General features: G+C 35.4%; 1 protein-coding gene across 1 annotated transcript in view; it reads left to right on the top strand.

Annotated features, from left to right (window-relative positions):
* The window catches only part of WDR44 (WD repeat domain 44), a 115,758-nt gene extending 97,528 nt beyond the window's left edge, over positions 1-18,230 (top strand). Inside the window, exons 14-20 of the mRNA XM_077145698.1 lie at positions 7,313-7,435; positions 12,004-12,195; positions 12,400-12,501; positions 12,723-12,838; positions 13,677-13,804; positions 14,177-14,311; positions 16,995-18,230. Coding sequence (XP_077001813.1) covers positions 7,313-7,435; positions 12,004-12,195; positions 12,400-12,501; positions 12,723-12,838; positions 13,677-13,804; positions 14,177-14,311; positions 16,995-17,089 — 891 coding nt within the window. The 3' untranslated portion in view covers positions 17,090-18,230. The remainder of the gene's footprint in view (positions 1-7,312; positions 7,436-12,003; positions 12,196-12,399; positions 12,502-12,722; positions 12,839-13,676; positions 13,805-14,176; positions 14,312-16,994) is intronic.
* Positions 18,231-20,124: the final 1,894 nt, after the last annotated feature.

Genomic DNA, 20,124 nt, shown 5'->3' with positions numbered 1-20,124 from the left:
TTTTAAAGACTATCTTGTCCTCTAAAAAAAATTCCCTTAACCCTGCCATTAACTTTTTTTTTTTTTTTTTTTGCATGAGCGCACCGGGAATTGAACCCGGGTCTCCGGCATAGCAGATGTGAACTCTGCCTGCTGAGCCACCATGGACCTAAAGCATAGGTTTAGTATAGCTTGATTTTATCTTTTTTCAAAATCACACAGTAAGTAGCTAATAAAGGTAGCTCAGTCTCATTTATATAGATGGGCTTAAGTAACAGCCTACCTTATTGACAGGACTAAATGAGATATTGTAGGATGATGTTAAATGTATGTAGGTGTTAAATGAATGTTAGTTTCCTTTCCTTCCTCTCTAGTTCCTTGGGGGCAGGGGCTATGTCTAAATCACTTTTGTATCCCTAATACATACCACAGTCATGGGCACAGAGCAGGCACATAGTAAGTATGTACTGAACTTAACTACTTGTTGAACCTCTTTTGCCTCTCTCTCCAACCTTTGTTTATGTAGGAACTGTAAAGGAGGGCTCGGAAGAATGTGGAGGGCTGCGGTTGATTCAGTGGCAGCCTTCTCATTCATAGTAAAGAACAATGAGTTCTAATTTTGTGGCCCTATCATAATTCACTCTTTTAGTGAAATAAGTAATTTAACAAGTATAAGTAACAGCAGCAAACACGACTGTGTACTCATACTGCATATTGCCACATAGCACATGTCTTCCACTAGAACTCCTGATCATCCTGAGCTTCACTTCTTTGCAGGACACCAATTTACGCTCCTTGTTCAGGGTGAACATTCCATCTGTATGGCTACATTCCAGCCTTCTGACTACTGCAGGATCCATGAGATCTCAAGTCTGGTTTTCACATAAAATACAATGATTCAGAGCTGAAAAGTTTTTCCCCACATATTGAGTAAGAGTATTGACCCCTGTCTCTTCCCAGTGTCAGTATACTTGTTTGTCCATTTAAAATATCCTATGAGATTTTGTACTAATGAATTAGGAATATTAATTAAAAAAAAAAGTATTGGCAAGTCCCCTTGAGGGATGTGAGAAAAAATGTGAAACTATTAAATGTTACCACTAGGGAGTAAAAAAGTTTTTGCAAAGTCCCCTTGGGGGAATGGTGAGAAAGGGGGAAAATTCAACTCCCCCAAGTGGAGAATTCTTGATATTCTCACAAGCAGTGGGGACAACCAAAGAAAAGGCTGAGTCCCCAAACTTGGGGTTTGTTCCTATAAAACTTAACCCCACAAAGGATATGTCAAGTCTACTTAAAATTAGGGCTAAGAGTCACCCCAAGAGAACCTCTTTTGTTGCTCAAATGTGCCCTCTCTCTCCAGCCAACACAAGCACACTTACCGCCCTCCCCCTGTTTACATAGGACATGACTCCCAGGGGTGTGGACCTTCCTGGCAACGTGGTTCAGAAACCTTAGAATGAAATCGATGCAAATGTACTAATAAATGATGATCATACATCTATGTGATGATATTAAGAATTACTGATTGCATATGTAGAATGGAATGATTTCTAAAAAAGAAACCTTAGAATGAGCTGGGACTCAGTATCAAAGGATTGAGAAAACGTTCTCGACCAAAAGGGGGAAGAGTGAAATGAGACAAAATAAAGTGTCAATGGCTGAGAGATTCCAAACAGAGTTGAGAGGTTATCCTGGAGGTTATTCTTATGCATTAAATAGATATCACCCTGTTAGTCAAGATGTAATGGAGAGGCTAGAGGGAACTGCCTGAAATTGTAGAGCTGTGTTCCATTAGCCATGTTTCTTGAAGATGATTGTATAATGATATAGCTTTCACAATGTAACTGTGTGATTGTGAAAACCTTCTTTCTGATTCTCCTTTTATCTACCTTATCAACAGACAAGTAAAACATATGGAATAAAAACAAATAATAGGGGGAACAAATGTTAAAATAAATTTACTTGATTGAAATGCTAGTGATCAATGAAAGGGAGGGGTGAGGGGTATGGTATGTATGAATTTTTTTTCTGTTTTCTTTTCATTTCTTTTTCTGAATTGATGTAAATGTTCTAAGAGATGATCATGATGATGAATATGCAACTATGTAATAATATTGTGAATTACTGATTATATATGTACAACGGAATGATCATATGTTAAGAATGTTTATGTTTGTTTATTGTTATATATTTTTTTAATTAAAAAATTAATTAAAAAAATTTTTTTAAGTTACCACTGGGGAAACCCCTGATACTGTGTCAGACATTAGGGACGACACCCAAATCAATAGGCCCAGCCCTTGATCTTAAGGTTTGCTTTTATGAAGCTTATATATGTAGTGGAGAGGCTTATTAGCCTATCTGTAGGTATGCCTAAGAGTTATTTCCAGGGGACCTCTTTTATTGCTCATATGTGTTCTCTCTCTAAGCCCAACTCTGCAAATGAAATCATTGTCCCCTCAGCTCCCTCCTTCCCACGTGGGACATTACATCCAGGAGTCGTGGAGATGACTTCCAGGCGTGAGCCTGGCCCTGGTACTGTGGGATCAACAATGCCACCCTGACCAAAAGGGGGAAAAGAATTGTAACAAATAAGGTATCAGTCACTGAGAGAGTTCAAATAGAGTCCAGAGTCTACTCTAGAGGTCACTCTTAAACAAGCTTCAGTTAGACATTGCTACCTACTATAACTTGCCAAACCCCAAGTAAAACCATTCCTGCCAATCTTAAAGAACACTTAGGGCATTATATAAAATTCTACAAAGGTTCCATGCACTAGAATAACTTTGCAAAAACCTACAACCTCCAGATCGGTCCTTGAACCAGATAAGTCCTGAAATGCATTGAGGCCAGCCTCTCCAGAACATCAAATAGCTCCATCTCCCTGTCCCATATTATCGACAGCCCATTCCAACGTGCCAAAGTTATAATGGTCATAGCCCAAATACCCCTAAAGAATGGGAGAAATATCAAAGTTTTTTTTTTAATTTATTTTATTTGTTAAATATACCAACATACAAACACAAACATTCTTACCATGTGATCACTCCATTCTACATATATGATCAGTAATTCATATCATCATCACATAGTTGTATATTCATCATCATGATAATTTCTTAGAACATTTGCATCAATTCAGAAAAAGAAATAAAAAGAAAACAGAAGAAAATTCATATATACCATACCCCTTACCTCTCCCTTTCATTGGTCACTAGCATTTCAATCTAAGTTTATTTTAACATTTGTTCCCCCTATTATTTATTTTTATTCCATATGTTTTACTCGTCTGTTGATAAGGTAGATTAAAGGAACATCAGACACAAGGTTCTCAGAATCACACAGTCACATTGTGAAAGCTCTATCATTATGGAGTCATCTTCAAGAAATATGGCTACTGGAACACAGCTCTACATTTTCAGGCAGTTCCCTCCAGCTTCTCTGTCATACCTTAACTAAAAAGGTGATGTCTACTTAATGTGTAAGGATAACTCTCGACTCTGGAATCTCTCAGCCATTGACACTTTATTTTGTCTCATTTCTCTCTTCCCCCTTTTGGTCAAGAAGGTTTTCTCAACTCATTCTAGGAAGAAAGCTCAAAGTTGATGGTGGAGTTATGCAGAGAAATTAGAGTTTAGCAAATGAATTTGAATGCTGAATCATACTGATATTTCTTTTAGCCTCCAGTATCTTCAGAGTTCGTTATGACAAACTCTGAATGAAATCTGTTCTACAACTAATTGCTGTGATGTGCTTTGAAATGTATTGCTTTTCTGTGTATATGTTATTTTTCACAAGAAAGTAAAGTCGCTTGTGATGATAAATGCACAACTATATAATGATTTTTTGAACCATTGATTGTACACTTTGGATGATTATGTGGTATGTGACTATATAATATATATCAATAGAAAGTACATAATTAAATAAAACGGGGGCTTCTGTTTTATGTAATAGTAAAAAAGTGGACTTGTATTTTATTTTCATTTCATTTTTCTAGTAATTTTTTTCCTGTATTTTACAATAGTTTCTGTCTATGGCTCATGGAATTTTAAAAACATAAACTGGTCTTTCACCACAAATAGAGCAGCACAGATCTACATGACAGTTACTGTGAGGGGTCTCTGCCCCATATTAATGGTTCTCTAAAGGCATATAGCCTTAGATTCCCCAACTCAGAGAATATGAGCAAAATTTCTGCTGTTCAAGCCCTAAGTGTAGAGGGTAGAGTTGGGGAACTCTACGGCTATATATATGCCTTTAGAGAACTTCTCTACCTAACTAAAGTGTATTTATCCTTTAATGTGCTTCCTGAATCCCATTTCTTTCATAAGGCCTTCCCTGACAGCTAAAGCTAATGTTGATCTGTTTCATTGAATTTCTATAGCATTTATTTACCTCTATGTTGTTTTCTTAAACTTTTTTTTCATTTTGATTTAACTGTTTTCCTGCACATACTCCTAGGTCTTGTTTGCAACAAAATTCTAAATCTCTTAAGGGTAGAGACCAGCTCTTATTTCACTGTTGTTTCTTTTGAGTGTCTCGTACAGTCAGTGTTTATAATAAAGTAGGTTTTCTGTTTTTTTAAGATTTATTATTTTATGCCAGATAGTAAGAATTAACTTGTGAATTCTTTCTATAGCAACCCTGTGAGGTAGAGAATATTTATTTTGTAAATGAAGAAACTGGGTCTCTGTGACCTGCCCAAGATCACAAAACTAGTTATAGGTAAAACTTAGATTTGAATCTAATTCTTTTGACAGCTAAAATTAGTGCTTAGTCCATGAAGATTACTTACTTTCATTTATTCAATGAATAATCCTCTTGGCATAATTATAACAAAGTCTTAATATTTCTGCAACATCTTAGCTTAATGATTTAGGGATGTCTACATATTTCTTTCATATGCTTGAATCAGTAGACTATTTGCAAGCATTGTATAGAATCATTTTTATGAGCAGAGGGGCAATATACTTATTTTTATACAGTTATTAATCAACAGGAAATAATAAAACAAACTACGTATACTCTTGAAAACTTTACTGTAACTGGGTGGATCGTATAAATAAAAACAAGTGCTGTTATATGCTTCAGAGGTTGTGGTAAATCTTTCAGAATTCTGTTTTTTAATTATAAGATGGGCCATCTCTTTGAAAATAGTTATGCCACATAAAATGTACACTTTTTAAACTAGCCAAAATAGCATATATTTATCAGCACAATTATATATCAGAGTCATTGTTTGTGCTTATTCTCTTTTCACAAAGACTAAAGATTTTTTTTTAGTGTGGTAGATAGTATGTGGTAGTTAAGCTCGGTTGTCAGCTTGGCCAGGTGAAGGTACCTAGTTCTGTTGCTGTGGACATGAGCCAGTGATACCTGAACCTCATCTGTTGCTCATTACATCTGCAGTCAGCTAGGATGTGTGCCTACTACAATTGAATGATGTTTGATTTAATTGGCTGGTGCTTAAATGAGAGAGCTCAACATAGCATAGCCCAACCAGCTCAGCATACCTCATCTCAGCAATCGCAGCTCAACCCAGGCCTTTGGAGATGCAGAAAGGAATCACCCCAGGGAAAGTTGTTGGAACCCAGAGGCCTGGAGAGAAGGCCAGCAGAGATCGCCCTGTGCCTTCCCGTATAAGAAAGAACCTCAGCTGAAAGTTAGCTGCCTTTCCTCTGAAGGACTAATGAAATAAATCCCCTTTTATCAAAAGCCAGTCTGTCTCTGGTATGTTGCATTCCAGCAGCTAGCAGACTAGAACCAATGTTTGTACCATAAAATTTGCCATATTAACTATTTTTAAGTGTACACTTCAGTGGCATTAATTCATTCACAATGTTATGCAACCATCACCACTTTCTGCTTCCGAAACTTTTCCTCATCCCAAACAAAAACTTTAAATCCCTTAAGCAGTAATTCCCCATTTACCCCTCCCCAGCCATGGTAGCCTGTAGTCTGTTTTCTGTTTCTACAAATTTGCCTAATCTAGATCATATAAGTGTAACCATACATATTTGTGTCTTTGTGTCTGACTTATTTTACTCAACATATCTTTTTTCAGGGTTCATCCCTATTATAATGTGCATCAAAACTTCTTTTCCTTTTATGGCTGAATAATTTTCCATTGTATGTATATACTGCATTTTGTTTGTCATTCATCTATTGATGGACACTTGGGTTGTTTCCAGCTTTTGGTTATTCTTAATAATGCTTCTGTAAATATTGATGTATAGGTATCAGTTTGAGTCCTGCTTTCAGTTCTTTGGGAATTATACCTAGGAGTGGAATTGTTGAGTCATATGGTAATTGCATGTTTAATATTTTGGGGAACTGCCAAACTGTTTTCCTAAAGATTCTTAATAACATTCAGCAAATGACAAAGAATTTTGTTGCTTTTCATAAAGTATGTTCCACTTCACTCCTCCACAGAACAGTGTGGTAGTTAGAACCTGAATCTGAAGCCAGACTACCTGAGTTTAAATCCAAGCTCTGCCATTGTATATAAAAAGGATAGATAATAAGGCACCTACCTCATAGAGGTTGCTGTAGAATGCTAAAAACAATGCTGAGCACATTTTAAGTATTAATTAAATGTCATTATCATTTACAAATACATTTATCATGTATTTATTTAATACATCTAGGCATACGAGAGAACACTGAGGTCTCATTTGCGTTTCCTAAGAGTTTCTGCCAGCTGGAAGCTTTTGACGGATATATTTTTGGTTCTTGAGTGTTGGAGCATCACAGTACCTGAATCAGTTATATTACCCTCTTCTAGCTTTGAAATTCTAGGATCTGTTCTGAAAGGTTTGGCAGTTTCACTTCTCTAATTGCCTTGTCTAAGGTAATGACAGGTGCACAAATAACTTTTTGAAGATTGTGACAATAAGGGATCCAAATGTGAGTTAAAACTCACCAGTGTTATCCATGTGAAAATAACTGAAGTGCTAATCAAATGAATAGATAGATGCTTTATACCCCTTGCTAAATTCCTATATGTGCAGACTATGACAACTGAGGCACATTGTAGTCCTCTACTTGGTGCTTGGCAGATTTCTTTTCACATAGATCATGAGATTCATCCTAATTTCAGAACAGGTAATGTGAAAAAGTCTTTGAAGAGATGAAATATGTAATTTAACTGTTTAGGAAGAATAAGATCTTCCAAGTGAATTGTGTGCTATTTTATTCCCAATTGGGTACTATCTTGCACACACACGAATTATGATAATACCATACATATATAACACTGAAAACTCATTTTTACTGTATGAGTAGGTTTTTTTATATGGTGGTAAAATAATCAATGTCATTTTTTCCATAGAACTACTTTCTGCTTTCTTCCTCGATGGATAAAACAGTCAGGTTATGGCACATTTCCAGAAGAGAATGTCTTTGCTGTTTTCAACATATAGATTTCGTCACTGCCATAGCTTTCCATCCAAGAGTAAGTAGTTGTTTATACATAGCTGGTTATACCTAAAGAAAGATGAAGAAACCTGGTTTCTAGTGATTTGATCAGTGAGTGGAAAAGTATTTGCAAAGTCCCCTTTGGGGAATGGTGAGAACGGGGAAAAATTCAACTTCCCCAACTTGAATTTTTGATATTCTCACAAACAGTTTGGACGGCCAAAGCTATAGGCTGAGCCTCCAGTCTTGGGGTTTGTTCATGTGAAACTTAACCCCATAAAGGATAGGTCAAGTTTACATAAAATTTAGGCCTAAGAGTCACCCCCAAGAGACCTCTTTTGTTGCTCAGATGTGGCCTCTCTCTCCAGCCAACACAACAAGCAGACTCACCACCCTCCCCCTGTCTACGTGGGACATGACTCCCAGGGGTGTGGACCTTCCTGGCAACATGGGACAGAAATCCTGGAATGAGCTGAGACTCAGCATCAAGGGATTGAGAAAAACCCTAGAATGAGCTGAGACTCAGCATCAAGGGATTGAGAAAACCTTCTCGACCAAAAGGGGGAAGAGTGAAATGAAACAAAGTGTCAATGGCTGAGAGATTCCAAACAGAGTTGAGAGGTTATTCTGGAGGTTATTCTTATGCATTAAGTAGATATCATCTTGTTATTCAAGATGTAATGGAGAGGCTGGAGGGAAATGCCTGAAAATGCAGAGCTGTGTTCCAGTAGCCATGTTTCTTGATGATGATTGAATAATATAGCTTTCACAGTGTAACTGTGAAAACCTTGTGTCTGATGCTCCTTTTATCTACCTTGTCAACAGATGAGTAGAATATATGGAATAAAAATAAATAATAGGGGGAACAAATGTTAAAATAAATTTAGTTTGAAATGCTAGTGATCAGTGAAGGCGAGGGGTAAGGGATATGGTATGTATAATCTTTTTTTTCTGTTTTCGTTTTATTTCTTTTTCTGTTGTCTTTTTATTTCTTTTTCTAAATTGATGCAAATGTTCTAAGAAATGATGAATATGCAACTATGTGATGATATTGAGAATTATTGATTGTATATGTAGAACAGAATGATCATATGTTAATGTTTTTGTTTGTTGTTAATTTTTTTTAATTAATAAGTAAATAAATTAAAAAAAAGAAACCTGGTTTCTCTGGAGGGTAACTGGACTATAGGAAAAACATTATGAACAGCCATATAGTTAAAAGCCCTTAATTTAATGTTTAGTTTTGCTTTAAAAATGAGAAAAGAAATGGTCTGATAATCTGCAATAGAAGACCTTGAAATGTCCTGGCACCGTAGGATCAACAACCCCCTTCTGACCAAAAAGGGGAAAAGAAATATAACAAAATAAGGTATAAGTGGCTAAGAGGATTCATATAAAGAGGCTATTCTTGAGGCTACTCTTACACAACCTTCAACTAGATATTGCTAATTACCACGGTTTGCCAAACCCTAACTAAAACCATTCCTGTTAACCCTAAAGAATACCTAGGGCTCTATCTGAGATTCAACAAAAGTTTCACATGCTAAGATTACTTTCTAGAAACCTACAAACTCCAGATGGGTTCCTATCCTAGGCCAGGTAAGTCCTAAAACCTAGAGAGGCCAGCCTTTCTGGGACATCAGTTAGTTCCATCCCCCTATCCCATGTTGTTGACCTCCTTTCCAACATGAAAAAGTTAGTAGGGCATAGCCTAATTACCCGTAAAGATTGGGAGAAGGTTCAAAGGAGAAAGAGGAGTTAGTTATAACTGAGAAGATAGAATTTAACAAATGAACATGACTGCTGAATCACTGTATTGATATTTCTTCTAGCCTCCAATGTCTTGGAGCAACTTAAGGAAAAACTTGAAATTGTAGAACTGTAACCCATACCAAACTCTGAAATGTGTCTCTAACTATTTGTTACAGTGTTCTTTGAAATTTATTGCTTTTTTGTATATATTTCACAATAAAAAATATAAAAATAAAAAACAAGAAATGAAGTTCTAATACATGTGAAAACATAGATGAACCTCAGAGACATCCTGTCCAGTGAAATAAGCCAGACACAAGAGGATGAATATTGTATGATCTCCCTGATATGAAATAATTAGAATATGCAAATTCATAGTCAGAAATTAGATTGCAGGTTACCAGGGACTGGAGTACATATGGGAAATGGGGAATTCTTTATTGAGTTTTTACAAAAACAGAGTTTTTGTTTGGTGTGGTGGAAAAGTTTTGGTAATGAATAGTGGTAAGGGTAGCACAACATTGTCATTATAATTTAACACCATTGAATTGTATACTTGAAAGTAAGTAAAATGGTAAATATTCTAATATATATGTTATTAAAAAGAACTGAGAATGTTATATGCTAAATATAGATATTATTCTAAATATACCAATGAAAAATCATCTCATCCATAATGAGACATCCAGGCTATAAAGAAAGAAATAAAGCATCCTACTAAAGATGAAAGATAGTGGAGATGGGGGAAGTAGAAGACATAGCACATGAATAGAGAAGAAAGGGAACTACATAGGCAGGCATAGTTAGGAGGCTTAGTGAGGGGAGAAACATGGGAGAGGCAAAGATCAAAATTCATTATGAGGTAAACTTAAATACAGAATTTACAGGTGACCCACCAACTTCCTTACCCCTTTGTCATGTATGATTACATTTCCAGTCACATCTTTATCTGTATATTTCACACCCATTGTCTTTAATGCAGCATTTGAATTATATTCACAGTTCTTTCTCTTTTCCTCTAAATTAAGAGAGAAGACAAAGCTTTTTTCCCCTTCAATATAATTTCCCTCCCTAAGCAGGCTTATAGCATAGGCAGTAATAATTTTGGACCCTTGGAAGACTTGATTAGGAACTTTTAACAATTAACCATGTTTAGTTTATCTTAGTACATTACCGGCTTTTACCATCAAGCCTTTAGAGACTACTTTCTGAAATACACTCCCATCCTGTCACACAAGGATGCAATGAAAGATAGATTTATCCCTATTCACAACTGTGAGAAACACCCTTTTCTCCAACCCGTTTTAGTTATGCATTATCAGGATGGAAGGAGAGAGATATGTGGTGATAGTTAACTATGTAGTACTTTAAGGTTTCTGTTGAATTTTAATTTTACTATATTTTATTTTGGAAGCTGAAATGCCCTATTTCTAAAAATCTGTCACCCTGCATGGTTTGTGAGAGGGGCTCGGGAAAAATGTGGTGGTGTTTACATTTTCTTAGGAAATAGACTTTATTAAATAACGTTACATGGAAGGAAGATAGTGGGGTTAAAAGAAATAAGATGTACACACATGTAAGTATGTATGTAAATAAAATTCTCAATCATAAGAGCAAGATGAAGTATTTTTACTTGATCACCTCTTCTACTGGTAGACATTGAGTGGTGCCTACTATACCATAACTATAAAATGCTCATCCTTTGTAAGTTGTTCTTGTCAGGCTTTAGGGGTGGGTAAATAATAATCTTGAGAAGAAAATCTGTTTCTTGTTTTGGCATCCCAGTTATTTAATGTGTGATTCTTAGATCAGCTTAGTGGTAGGATTGGTTTACTTATAGCATGGTTTTTCAACCTTTACACTATTGACATTTTGGCCCAGATAATTCTTTATTTTGGGAGGCTGACCTGTGTATTATAGGGATGTTGAGCAGCACAGTGTTCCCCCTCCCCGGCCCTGTTAGTGTTTCCTCATGTCTAACTGATGAAAATTGTAGTACATGCTCATGCCTAAACAAATAGTCACTGGAAAAGGGAATGAGCTAATGTTGTGACAACCAAAATTGTCTCCAGACATTGCCACATGTCCCTTGGGGAGTAAAATTGCCCCTGGTTGAAACCCCTGGCTTCTAGTCAGATTCAGAATTTGAATAAGTAGGGTAATTCGCTGCTGACATGATGTCCTAGTTCCAAAAAATGACTGATTCTGTGGGCCACTAGCAGGTGTTAAATTTTATTCCAAGTATTAAATCTATCCCAGAGATAGGGAATGAGGAGAAACGTACAGGGTTCCTATTTTGAATGAGGGAAATGTTTTGGGAATGGATGATGGTGATGGTAGCACAACACTGTGGATGCAGTTAATGGCACTGAAATATATATCTGAATATGGTTAAAAGAAGAAATGTAAAAAAAAAAATCTTCCCAAAATATAGGTAAATTTATCATTATAAGAAAGTGTTTCCCAAAGTATGTTCCTTGAAGGTGCTAACCCTGCTAGATCGTACCTCCCTGCCCCCTCCGCCCCCCTCCCCACAATCCATGGTTAATTAAATTGGACAATACTATCTACTTAATCCCTTTTTTAGAGATTCAGAATACATTAACATCCATACCTCAGAAAAAGCAGTTTGAGGATATGGTACAGTGATTAGAGTGCTGTTTCTTCAAAATGAATACTGAAGTTATTATGTTGTTATTGTTTTTAGCAAATAAAATAACGCTTGCTTGAAAAATGCTTTTGAAATGAGATCTACACATTTTAAACGTTATAGTAGATTTACAGGTTTGGTTTGCTAATGAGTTTTTCTTGATGTAGTAAAATAAAGGCTTTCTCTTTTGCCATGTTTTTTAGGATGACAGATATTTTCTAAGTGGATCCTTGGATGGAAAGCTCCGACTTTGGAACATACCTGACAAAAAAGTGGCTTTGTGGAATGAAGTAGATGGTCAGACAAAACTGATCACAGCTGCAAATTTCTGTCAGAATGGCAAATATGCAGTTATTGGGACATATGATGGCAGATGTATTTTCTATGATACAGAGGTAAATGATTATCATGTTTAAATTATATAGTTAAATACTTAGTAAACAATTTTGTGACTTTGGACAAGTTGTGTGTCCTCTCTGGGCTTTAACTGTCTTATATGTAAATTGGGGCAAATAGTACCATGTTTGTCTGAGGGTTGGATCAGATGATCATCAAGGTTCCTTCTAATTCTAATATTTTTAATTATTATTTATCTTTAGCATTTGAAATATCATACACAAATACATGTCCGATCTACCAGAGGGCGCAATAGAGTTGGAAGAAAAATTACTGGCATTGAGCCTTTACCTGGAGAAAATAAGGTAGTATAATTTTCAAAAATCTCTCTTTACACTGTATGTAGACTCTTGAAAGTTAGTTCTTAATGTCTTTGCAAAGATTATATTGTCTTTCCTGTGGAGTACTGCTTTTTCTCCTTCTGAGGTATATGTGCTCTATACATGTATGTAATACCCTTTTTTGGTTATAGCTTAACTTAGATTAAAAGTTGATATTTTTAACCTTTCCTTTGATTTATTTTTAGATACTGGTAACTTCAAATGACTCCAGAATCAGACTATATGATCTTAGAGATTTGTCACTGTCCATGAAGTATAAAGGTTATGTCAACAGCAGCAGCCAGATCAAAGCAAGTTTCAGGTAAATTGGCAATATGAAATTCTCTAAAGAAATCAGAACATTTCTCCCCTGTTCCCCCTTTTCCATTTATTCATGCCTTATGCTTATATGGTGTTTTTAGTATCTTTGCCCTTTTATACCTGGTATCTCATTTTATCATCATGTAACACTTATATTAGCCACCTGTATAAGATAGTTTGCATTAGAATTGCCCCTATTCTGCAAATGCAGAAATTAAGACCCAGAAAATTCAGCGATTTGCCTGAGGTTACACAGTTAGTTGAAAAGCCAGGATTAGATGACTCTCAACACCAGAAGCTTTGCTTTTCTATAAGCTTTATAAGAGGAGGCAACCATCCAACCCCATGGTCCTGTTCCTTTTAAGTACAGAAGCTAATAAAGCTTTGTAACATCCTAAAGTATAGTGTCCTGTATTTACTCTTTCACATATGATGATTATCTGAAATCTGATTTGGGGTCTAGAGGCTCTCCTGAGAAAGGACTACCCACCCTTCCTTCCCTCTTTCTTTCAGCCCTTTTCTTTCTACTTCTTCCTTTATTCTTGAACTAGCCAGTAATTCAGTTGGTAAAGTCCACTCCTTCTCTTCTTCATCCCTTAGGCCATAGTTTCTTCATGTGTGAGCTAACCAGCATCACAGTTACTAGGGCTTCCATAAAAATATATAAGTCTAAGCCCTACTTCACACATTAAAGTATTCTGAATCTCTAGACTGAGAGCAGGAGACTACATTTTCAAATCTCCCTCAGGTGTTTTTTAGGTATTTTAAAGTAGGAAACACTGAGAGGGAAGCCTAAAATGACAAAAATTTAATTTTTATCCTCTTTTCCCCAAATTTAGCCATGATTTTACATACCTCGTTAGTGGCTCAGAAGATAAGTATGTTTATATTTGGAGTACTTATCATGACCTAAGCAAGTTTACTTCAGTCAGGAGAGATCGTAACGACTTCTGGGAGGGCATTAAAGGTAAGTATATACCTACTTTTACATGTTTTATGAGTTAAAATGGAGATATACTGAGATAAATTTGTATAGAAATTATTTTAGAAAAACAGTTCGGCAGTTAAAACTGATTTTACTGTGTATTTGGCTTTGCTCATTTGATTTTATTGTACCAAGGAAGAACTTATGCTGGTCTAAAATTTGAGAAGTCATGTAATCTCAGGGCTTGTATGTGGTATTTTTTAGAAAATTTTTAAAAATAGTTCTTAGTTCTATATTAGGTTTAAAGGATATTTGGCGTGTAATATGCATTATTGCATTTTTTGCATATTATTTTTTGTCTTGATGTTTAATTTCAAATTTATCCGTTATCCTGAAGTAAATTTTTTTTCCTAGCACATAATGCAGTTGTTACATCAGCCATCTTTGCTCCAAATCCAAGTTTGATGTTATCTTTGGATGTACAGTCTGAAAAATCAGAAGGGAACAATAAAGATGAAGATCCTGAAGTTTTGGATAGCATACCCTCTGGTAGGCGATCATATTTTTTTGTTCTTTTTTTTTTTTTTTACCTAGTCAGTATATAGTAGTCTCATTGACTTAGTATTGAATATTATGAGGTTCTTATGAGTGTGGAGAGTTTACAACATAATGGTTGTAGGGTATCTTTTTTTTTTTAACATTTTAGTAACATATTCCTCTGACGTTTTACTTCTTTTAAATTCACCTATGAACTAAAAATGAAAATTTAGTAAGTTCACACTGTTTGCTTACATATAGCAGGTATTCATTGGATGAATGAATTAAACCCAAATAAGGCAGTGTTCTTTTCTTCTTGCCACAAATTAATAGCTTTTCAAGATAGATAGCTATTTACAAGCCTGTTATTTCTTGATATTTGCAGTTTATTCTTTGAGTAGTGGTTCCAGATATATAAAATGCTCATGTTCTGAGGTGAAAAGAAGTTATAAGTAGTATTGAGTGCCAATTATATACAAATTGTTCCTAAGTCTGTTAGAGTCTAGTTAAATCAATCAAATTGAGACCAGTTGTTAATGAAAGCAAGTTTGTATTGTTAAAATCAAGTACAGAATAGTTTATTAAATGTGTTTTCTCAGTCTAAAGACTACAGCCAGGCCTTTTAGAGAGTCTTAAAGCTACACTTATAGATACGATGTACAAAGTGTGCTTCTAAATTTACTAGAATGCTTAGACGTTCTCAAGTCTTTTTTTTTTTTTTTTTTTTTTAGGGAGGAAAGGAAGGAAAGGCAGAGAAGGAAGGAAGGGAGGAAGAAAGGGAAACATTTTTAAACATTTTCTTGTTTTATTATATTTTGTTTGTTTGTTTGTCTCCCACATGGGCTGGGGCCGGGAATCGAACCGGGGTCCTCCGGCACGGCAGGCAAGCACTCTTGCCCGCTGAGCCACCGCGGCCCGCCCTCTCAAGTCTTTTAATGTAACTTAGTTTCACATAATTTCCTGTGTAGTACTGTTTATATTACCCATTTCTTGTCTGTGAAGAGACGTTTTGATAAGCAAACCTGAACTTCAGTCTTGTAATTAAAGTTTTATAATTAAAATTTCTTTTAATCACAAAAGATTTAAAGACTCTGGGTCAGAATTATTAAACTTTTACTAAATGACTATTTGGAAATATTTCTTTCCATTTTATCTTCTCAGAATCAAATTCGGTTTCTCTCTTCTAACTTAAGTCATTTTTTTTCCTTTTTTTTCTAGTGATACCTTTTTATACTCCATACATTTCCTCTTACATATTCTACAAGAGATTATAGCTCATAAAGCAATTTGAGGAAAAATTAAAAATGTATAGTACTTTTCTAGACTTCTCAAACATGGCCATACTAACAAGATTCAGTTAATTCACTGGGCACTTTAAAAAAAATTTTTTTTTTTTTTACATGGGCAGGCACCAGGAATCGAACCCGGGTCCTCTGGCATGGCAAGCGAGCATTCTTGCCTGCTGAGCTACCGTGGCCCGCCCTGGGCACTTTTTAAGGAGTCACAAGTTTTAAAGTATACTCAGATTTGGGTTTACTGTTTTGTACCTATCTAGGTATAATCTAGGAATAAACTCTTAAACCCAGTGTACAGAATCATAAAATATATCTAATTGCTTTCTCTCTTTATTCTTGACATATTTGGTAATTGCCTCAGTTTTCCTCATGTGGAAAATGGTGATAATACCTAGTTTACAAGTTTGTTATAAGAATTAAAGATAGTAAGCATGTTAAGTGCCTAGCAAAATAACTGACCTATAGTTGACATTAACGTTATCATCTTAAATATTTTATACTATAAAGCATTTTATGTATATGATGGATTATTTTCTTCTCTAGCCTTTCTCATATACCGAAGTCCTTTGCTGCTGCTGCTGCTCTACTGCACAGCACTACTTTGAGATATGCCAAAAGGGTGGTAAGGAATGTTCAAAGGCTTAGAAATCTAAATGAGACCATGTCTAACACATCCTGTACATAACTTTGCAATTAAAGCTTAGATTATTTTCTTCCTTTGTACCCAGTCCTTTTTAAATTTACAGTTTTTGCTTATGTGTAATATAGTAGATAACAATGAATTTGCCTTGTTAAATGTTTTTATATGACAGACAAATGTAAGATGCGTTTTTGCTGTTTGGTATATAGCTAAATTGTTCTTCGGTATGAACCATAAAGTAAAAAGGTGCCATCAGCACTCCCAGATCAAACTCGCGTACTTAGTTTCATGACAATTTCAGTATGTCAGCTGTAGGCTAAACCTTCCTGTCAACCTCATTAGGGACCACTGTTAGCATCAGACTTGCACAGCTGATCTCATTCTGCTAGTATTCCAGCCCTTGGGACCAAATGACACCCTAGCCTCTTGCCATGAAATGAAGCATTAGACAACTTAGAGGCCTAGGCTGCTTGGGAGTAAATACAGGCATCCAGGCTCCAAGGACTAAACTCTTCCCAAGCCAGGGAATGATCACCTAAGATAAGTGGAAGTAAGCCTCAGATAGGAGGGAGAGGTATAGCAAGATCAAAGGATTTATAGCTGGGAGTCGGAAAACAGGCTGAAAAGATGGGGAGAGGATCTCTGCCCCCCACGCCCACCCCCCAAAGGTGGAGGGAGGGTCATAAGCATATGAGAATTGCAGAAACAGACATCATGTTCCTTTGAAACCAACCAAAAACTGTTTTTTTATGCTTTTAAGGTATTATGAAGACAGATAACACAGAAGTTCTTCTCTCTGCTGACTTTACTGGAGCAATCAAAGTGTTTATCAACAAAAGGAAAAATGTATCTTAATTTGAAATGACATTTAAAAACTAAAATATCAGTAAGTTTCTGTATGTATCAGGACTGAAAAATACTGTAGTTATTTAGTTTAGCATCTTTTTTTAATTTTTATTGAAAGTTGTTGAAATATAATATATTTTTTGATGGGCGGTGTTACTGATCTAGTAAACGCTGGATTTATAGGCTAGAAAGAAATGTGGCTAGAATAACATTGCCAAGCACTAGGCTTTACATTTTATTATGTTTGTGTTTTTGTTATATGATTGTGAACATGCACAGGTTTTTGCATGAAAATATATTAATATATTAATCATATGTGTGTGCCTTTTGGTTACATGCACTAAATCTAACAATTAAATTATTTCAGTGGCTCTTTTGGCCTCTTACTAGGGGAGAAAGTCTTGTTTCTAGCTTAAACAATTTCTTTTGCACAAAGTTTCATTTTTAAGAAAAAGTGGTATCTTTTGACTGAGTTACTGTTTTGAAAATGTTATATAGGTTTCAGTAGGTCAATAACCACATAAATGGTTTTTATAAATTTCTCAGTTTGGGGACAACATTTTTTTGTGATCTAAATTGTGGATTTAAGATACTTTTCTTTGTATGTGTATATATAATTTTTTTTTTTCTGCCACACTGGAGCACAATGTTTCTATGTAAAGAATTCTTTTCATTCTTTATCCATGAGCACCTGGCTTTGCTCACTTAAAAAAAAAGTAAGCCACATTAAGGAGTGAGTCTTCTTTTTTACAATAATGTAAAAATGGACTGTTTACATTTTTTTAAAGCATTGTAGTTTAAAATTAAGCTGTTTTGTTTTGAGTTGTTGAATTTGAAAGCCTTTGTAAATATCAATATAATGTACCAATGAAATAACATCTGGGGCAATGTAACCCTGATAATGTTGTTGATGGTTAGCATATGTTTCTGAAAATTAAATATGTATTATTAAAGTTGGTCACCAACATTTGCTAAACTATGTGACTTTATTTTCAGATTACTTCAGTAAATGGAGGCATGCAACAAAACTAAATTCTTGTTTTCAGTTTTAGTCAAACTGAAGCCTAGATTTTGGATCCCTAAATTAGAATGCAGTAACTACTAGCCAATAAAATTTTAGTTCCAAACTAAATATGCTAAGAGTTTATATGCTTATATATTCTTTACTGCATTTGTTTTCGGTATGTAAATGAGACGCTAGTGAGTCACAGTCATACAATTCAGCATGGACTTGGAGTTTTCAAACATTGTTGTTTGCCTTGATTTTGCTCCCATGTTGCTTTCTTCCTCACTTTTACCAGTGCTATCTGCTTTTCTCCTTCTCTTCCTCTCTCCTTACCCTTACTTTGGCTTCCTCACTCTTATAGTCTACCAGGCAGATGGAACTGTGATGCCATTGGCTTACTAACCAATAGCAGAGTTTCTTTACTCTCAAGATCTGAGTAGAAATATGATTTGGCTTAGTATTTCTCTTTCGAACTTGATGCCTTCAACTCCTTAAGGAAGCTTGGCTTTCACTATCTTCTCCCTGAGAACTTGTAATCTGCTGTGGGACTGATATTTCATTTGTAGATAATCAGGCAGTAACATATATTTCCTGATAGGTTCTATCTGGTTATTTGAACAAAAAGGCAAAAATAGATGGGAAGCAAGCTTAAAAGATTAATACTGAAGCTTCTAGTTTCGTTTTATGAATATTTGCCATCACTATCTATATAAATACCCTGTGAAGTTACAAGTTTGAAAATGAAGCATCAAGATGTATACAAAAAAAGATTGCACAATAGTCTTCCCTAAAATTAGCATTAGAAATTCTCTGTAGTAAGTGATGTGATATAGAAAAGAGCACAGATTTTAGAGTCAGGTAAGCTTGTATTTGATTCCCTTTATTAGTACATTCCTTGGGCAAGTTATTCATCCTCTATTAACTTCCATTTCCGTAACTGTAATATGAGAATACCTACCTCAAATTTTAAAGATTTATTGATAAATCATGTATGCATAAAGTTTAGTATCTAGCCATTAGGTACACTCAACAAACATATTTCTCTCTCCCTCTTCCAAATCCCCTTGGTGCCCTGCCACTACCACCCCACCCTATACCATCATCTCTACCCCCCCAAAAAAAACACAGTATATAGAAGTGGTTTCCAGACAAAGATTTCATGGGCAAATATCATCTTGAGGATTTATATAAGGCACCAACTTATATTTTTGCCACCCCAAGACACCTTTTTTTTATTGCCACCATCTACTAACGTGTACTAACAGCGCTTCATAAAAAGCAAACATGTTAATACTAAAAAAAAAAAAATAGGTAGAACATAATCTTATAATCTTAGAGCAAAAGTCTTTAAAAGTAATAAACTTAGCTTTTGAAAAAAGTAGCACTCCCTTATTTTTCCAATTTCTTTGGTGAAAATTCCATCACAGATTTGTTGTGACAGGCTGAGAACCACTGTAGTAGATGAAAAAGTTTAAAGCCATACATCATTAAAAGCTCTTTGAGGAGTAATATTAATATTGATGACCTTAATTGGAATTAAAATATTAATGACTCCACATAATTTAACATGCCATTTTCTTTGGTCTTTAAATTATACAGCTGGACAGTTGGTTTTGTATTCTTTGAAATGTATGTTTAACAGTTATGTATCCGTTCCCCGATTCTCATTTTAATTGTATAATTTTGAGAGTCAGAGGCCAGATGTTACCACTGATGTGAAAAATTGAGTATTCAGAATATTTTAATTACCATGGGGGACTAAAGGTAAAGACATGTTTCAGATTAAGTATTGCCTTACAAGTTTTCAAAGAAAAAATTCCCAGTTTCACTGGTGTCTGGCTTCCCTTATTTACTCATTAAGCAGATGTTTGTTGAACACCTACCTTACACAGAGCACTGCTGGGACGAGAGAAGGGTAAAACACACCCCTGTGCCAGAAGAGCTCACAGTCTAGTGGAGATGATGCCACAAAACAAGTTAAGAGGCTTGGAACTGTCTTGTGGCAATGGCCTTAGAAATGCCCCCCTTCTCTCCTTAT

Source organism: Tamandua tetradactyla, chromosome X, assembly GCF_023851605.1.
Source record: "Tamandua tetradactyla isolate mTamTet1 chromosome X, mTamTet1.pri, whole genome shotgun sequence".
In the NCBI taxonomy this organism is placed as follows: domain Eukaryota; kingdom Metazoa; phylum Chordata; class Mammalia; order Pilosa; family Myrmecophagidae; genus Tamandua; species Tamandua tetradactyla.
The sequence above is the reverse complement of the archived record's forward strand: the minus strand, read 5'-3'. Positions and strand labels throughout refer to the sequence as shown.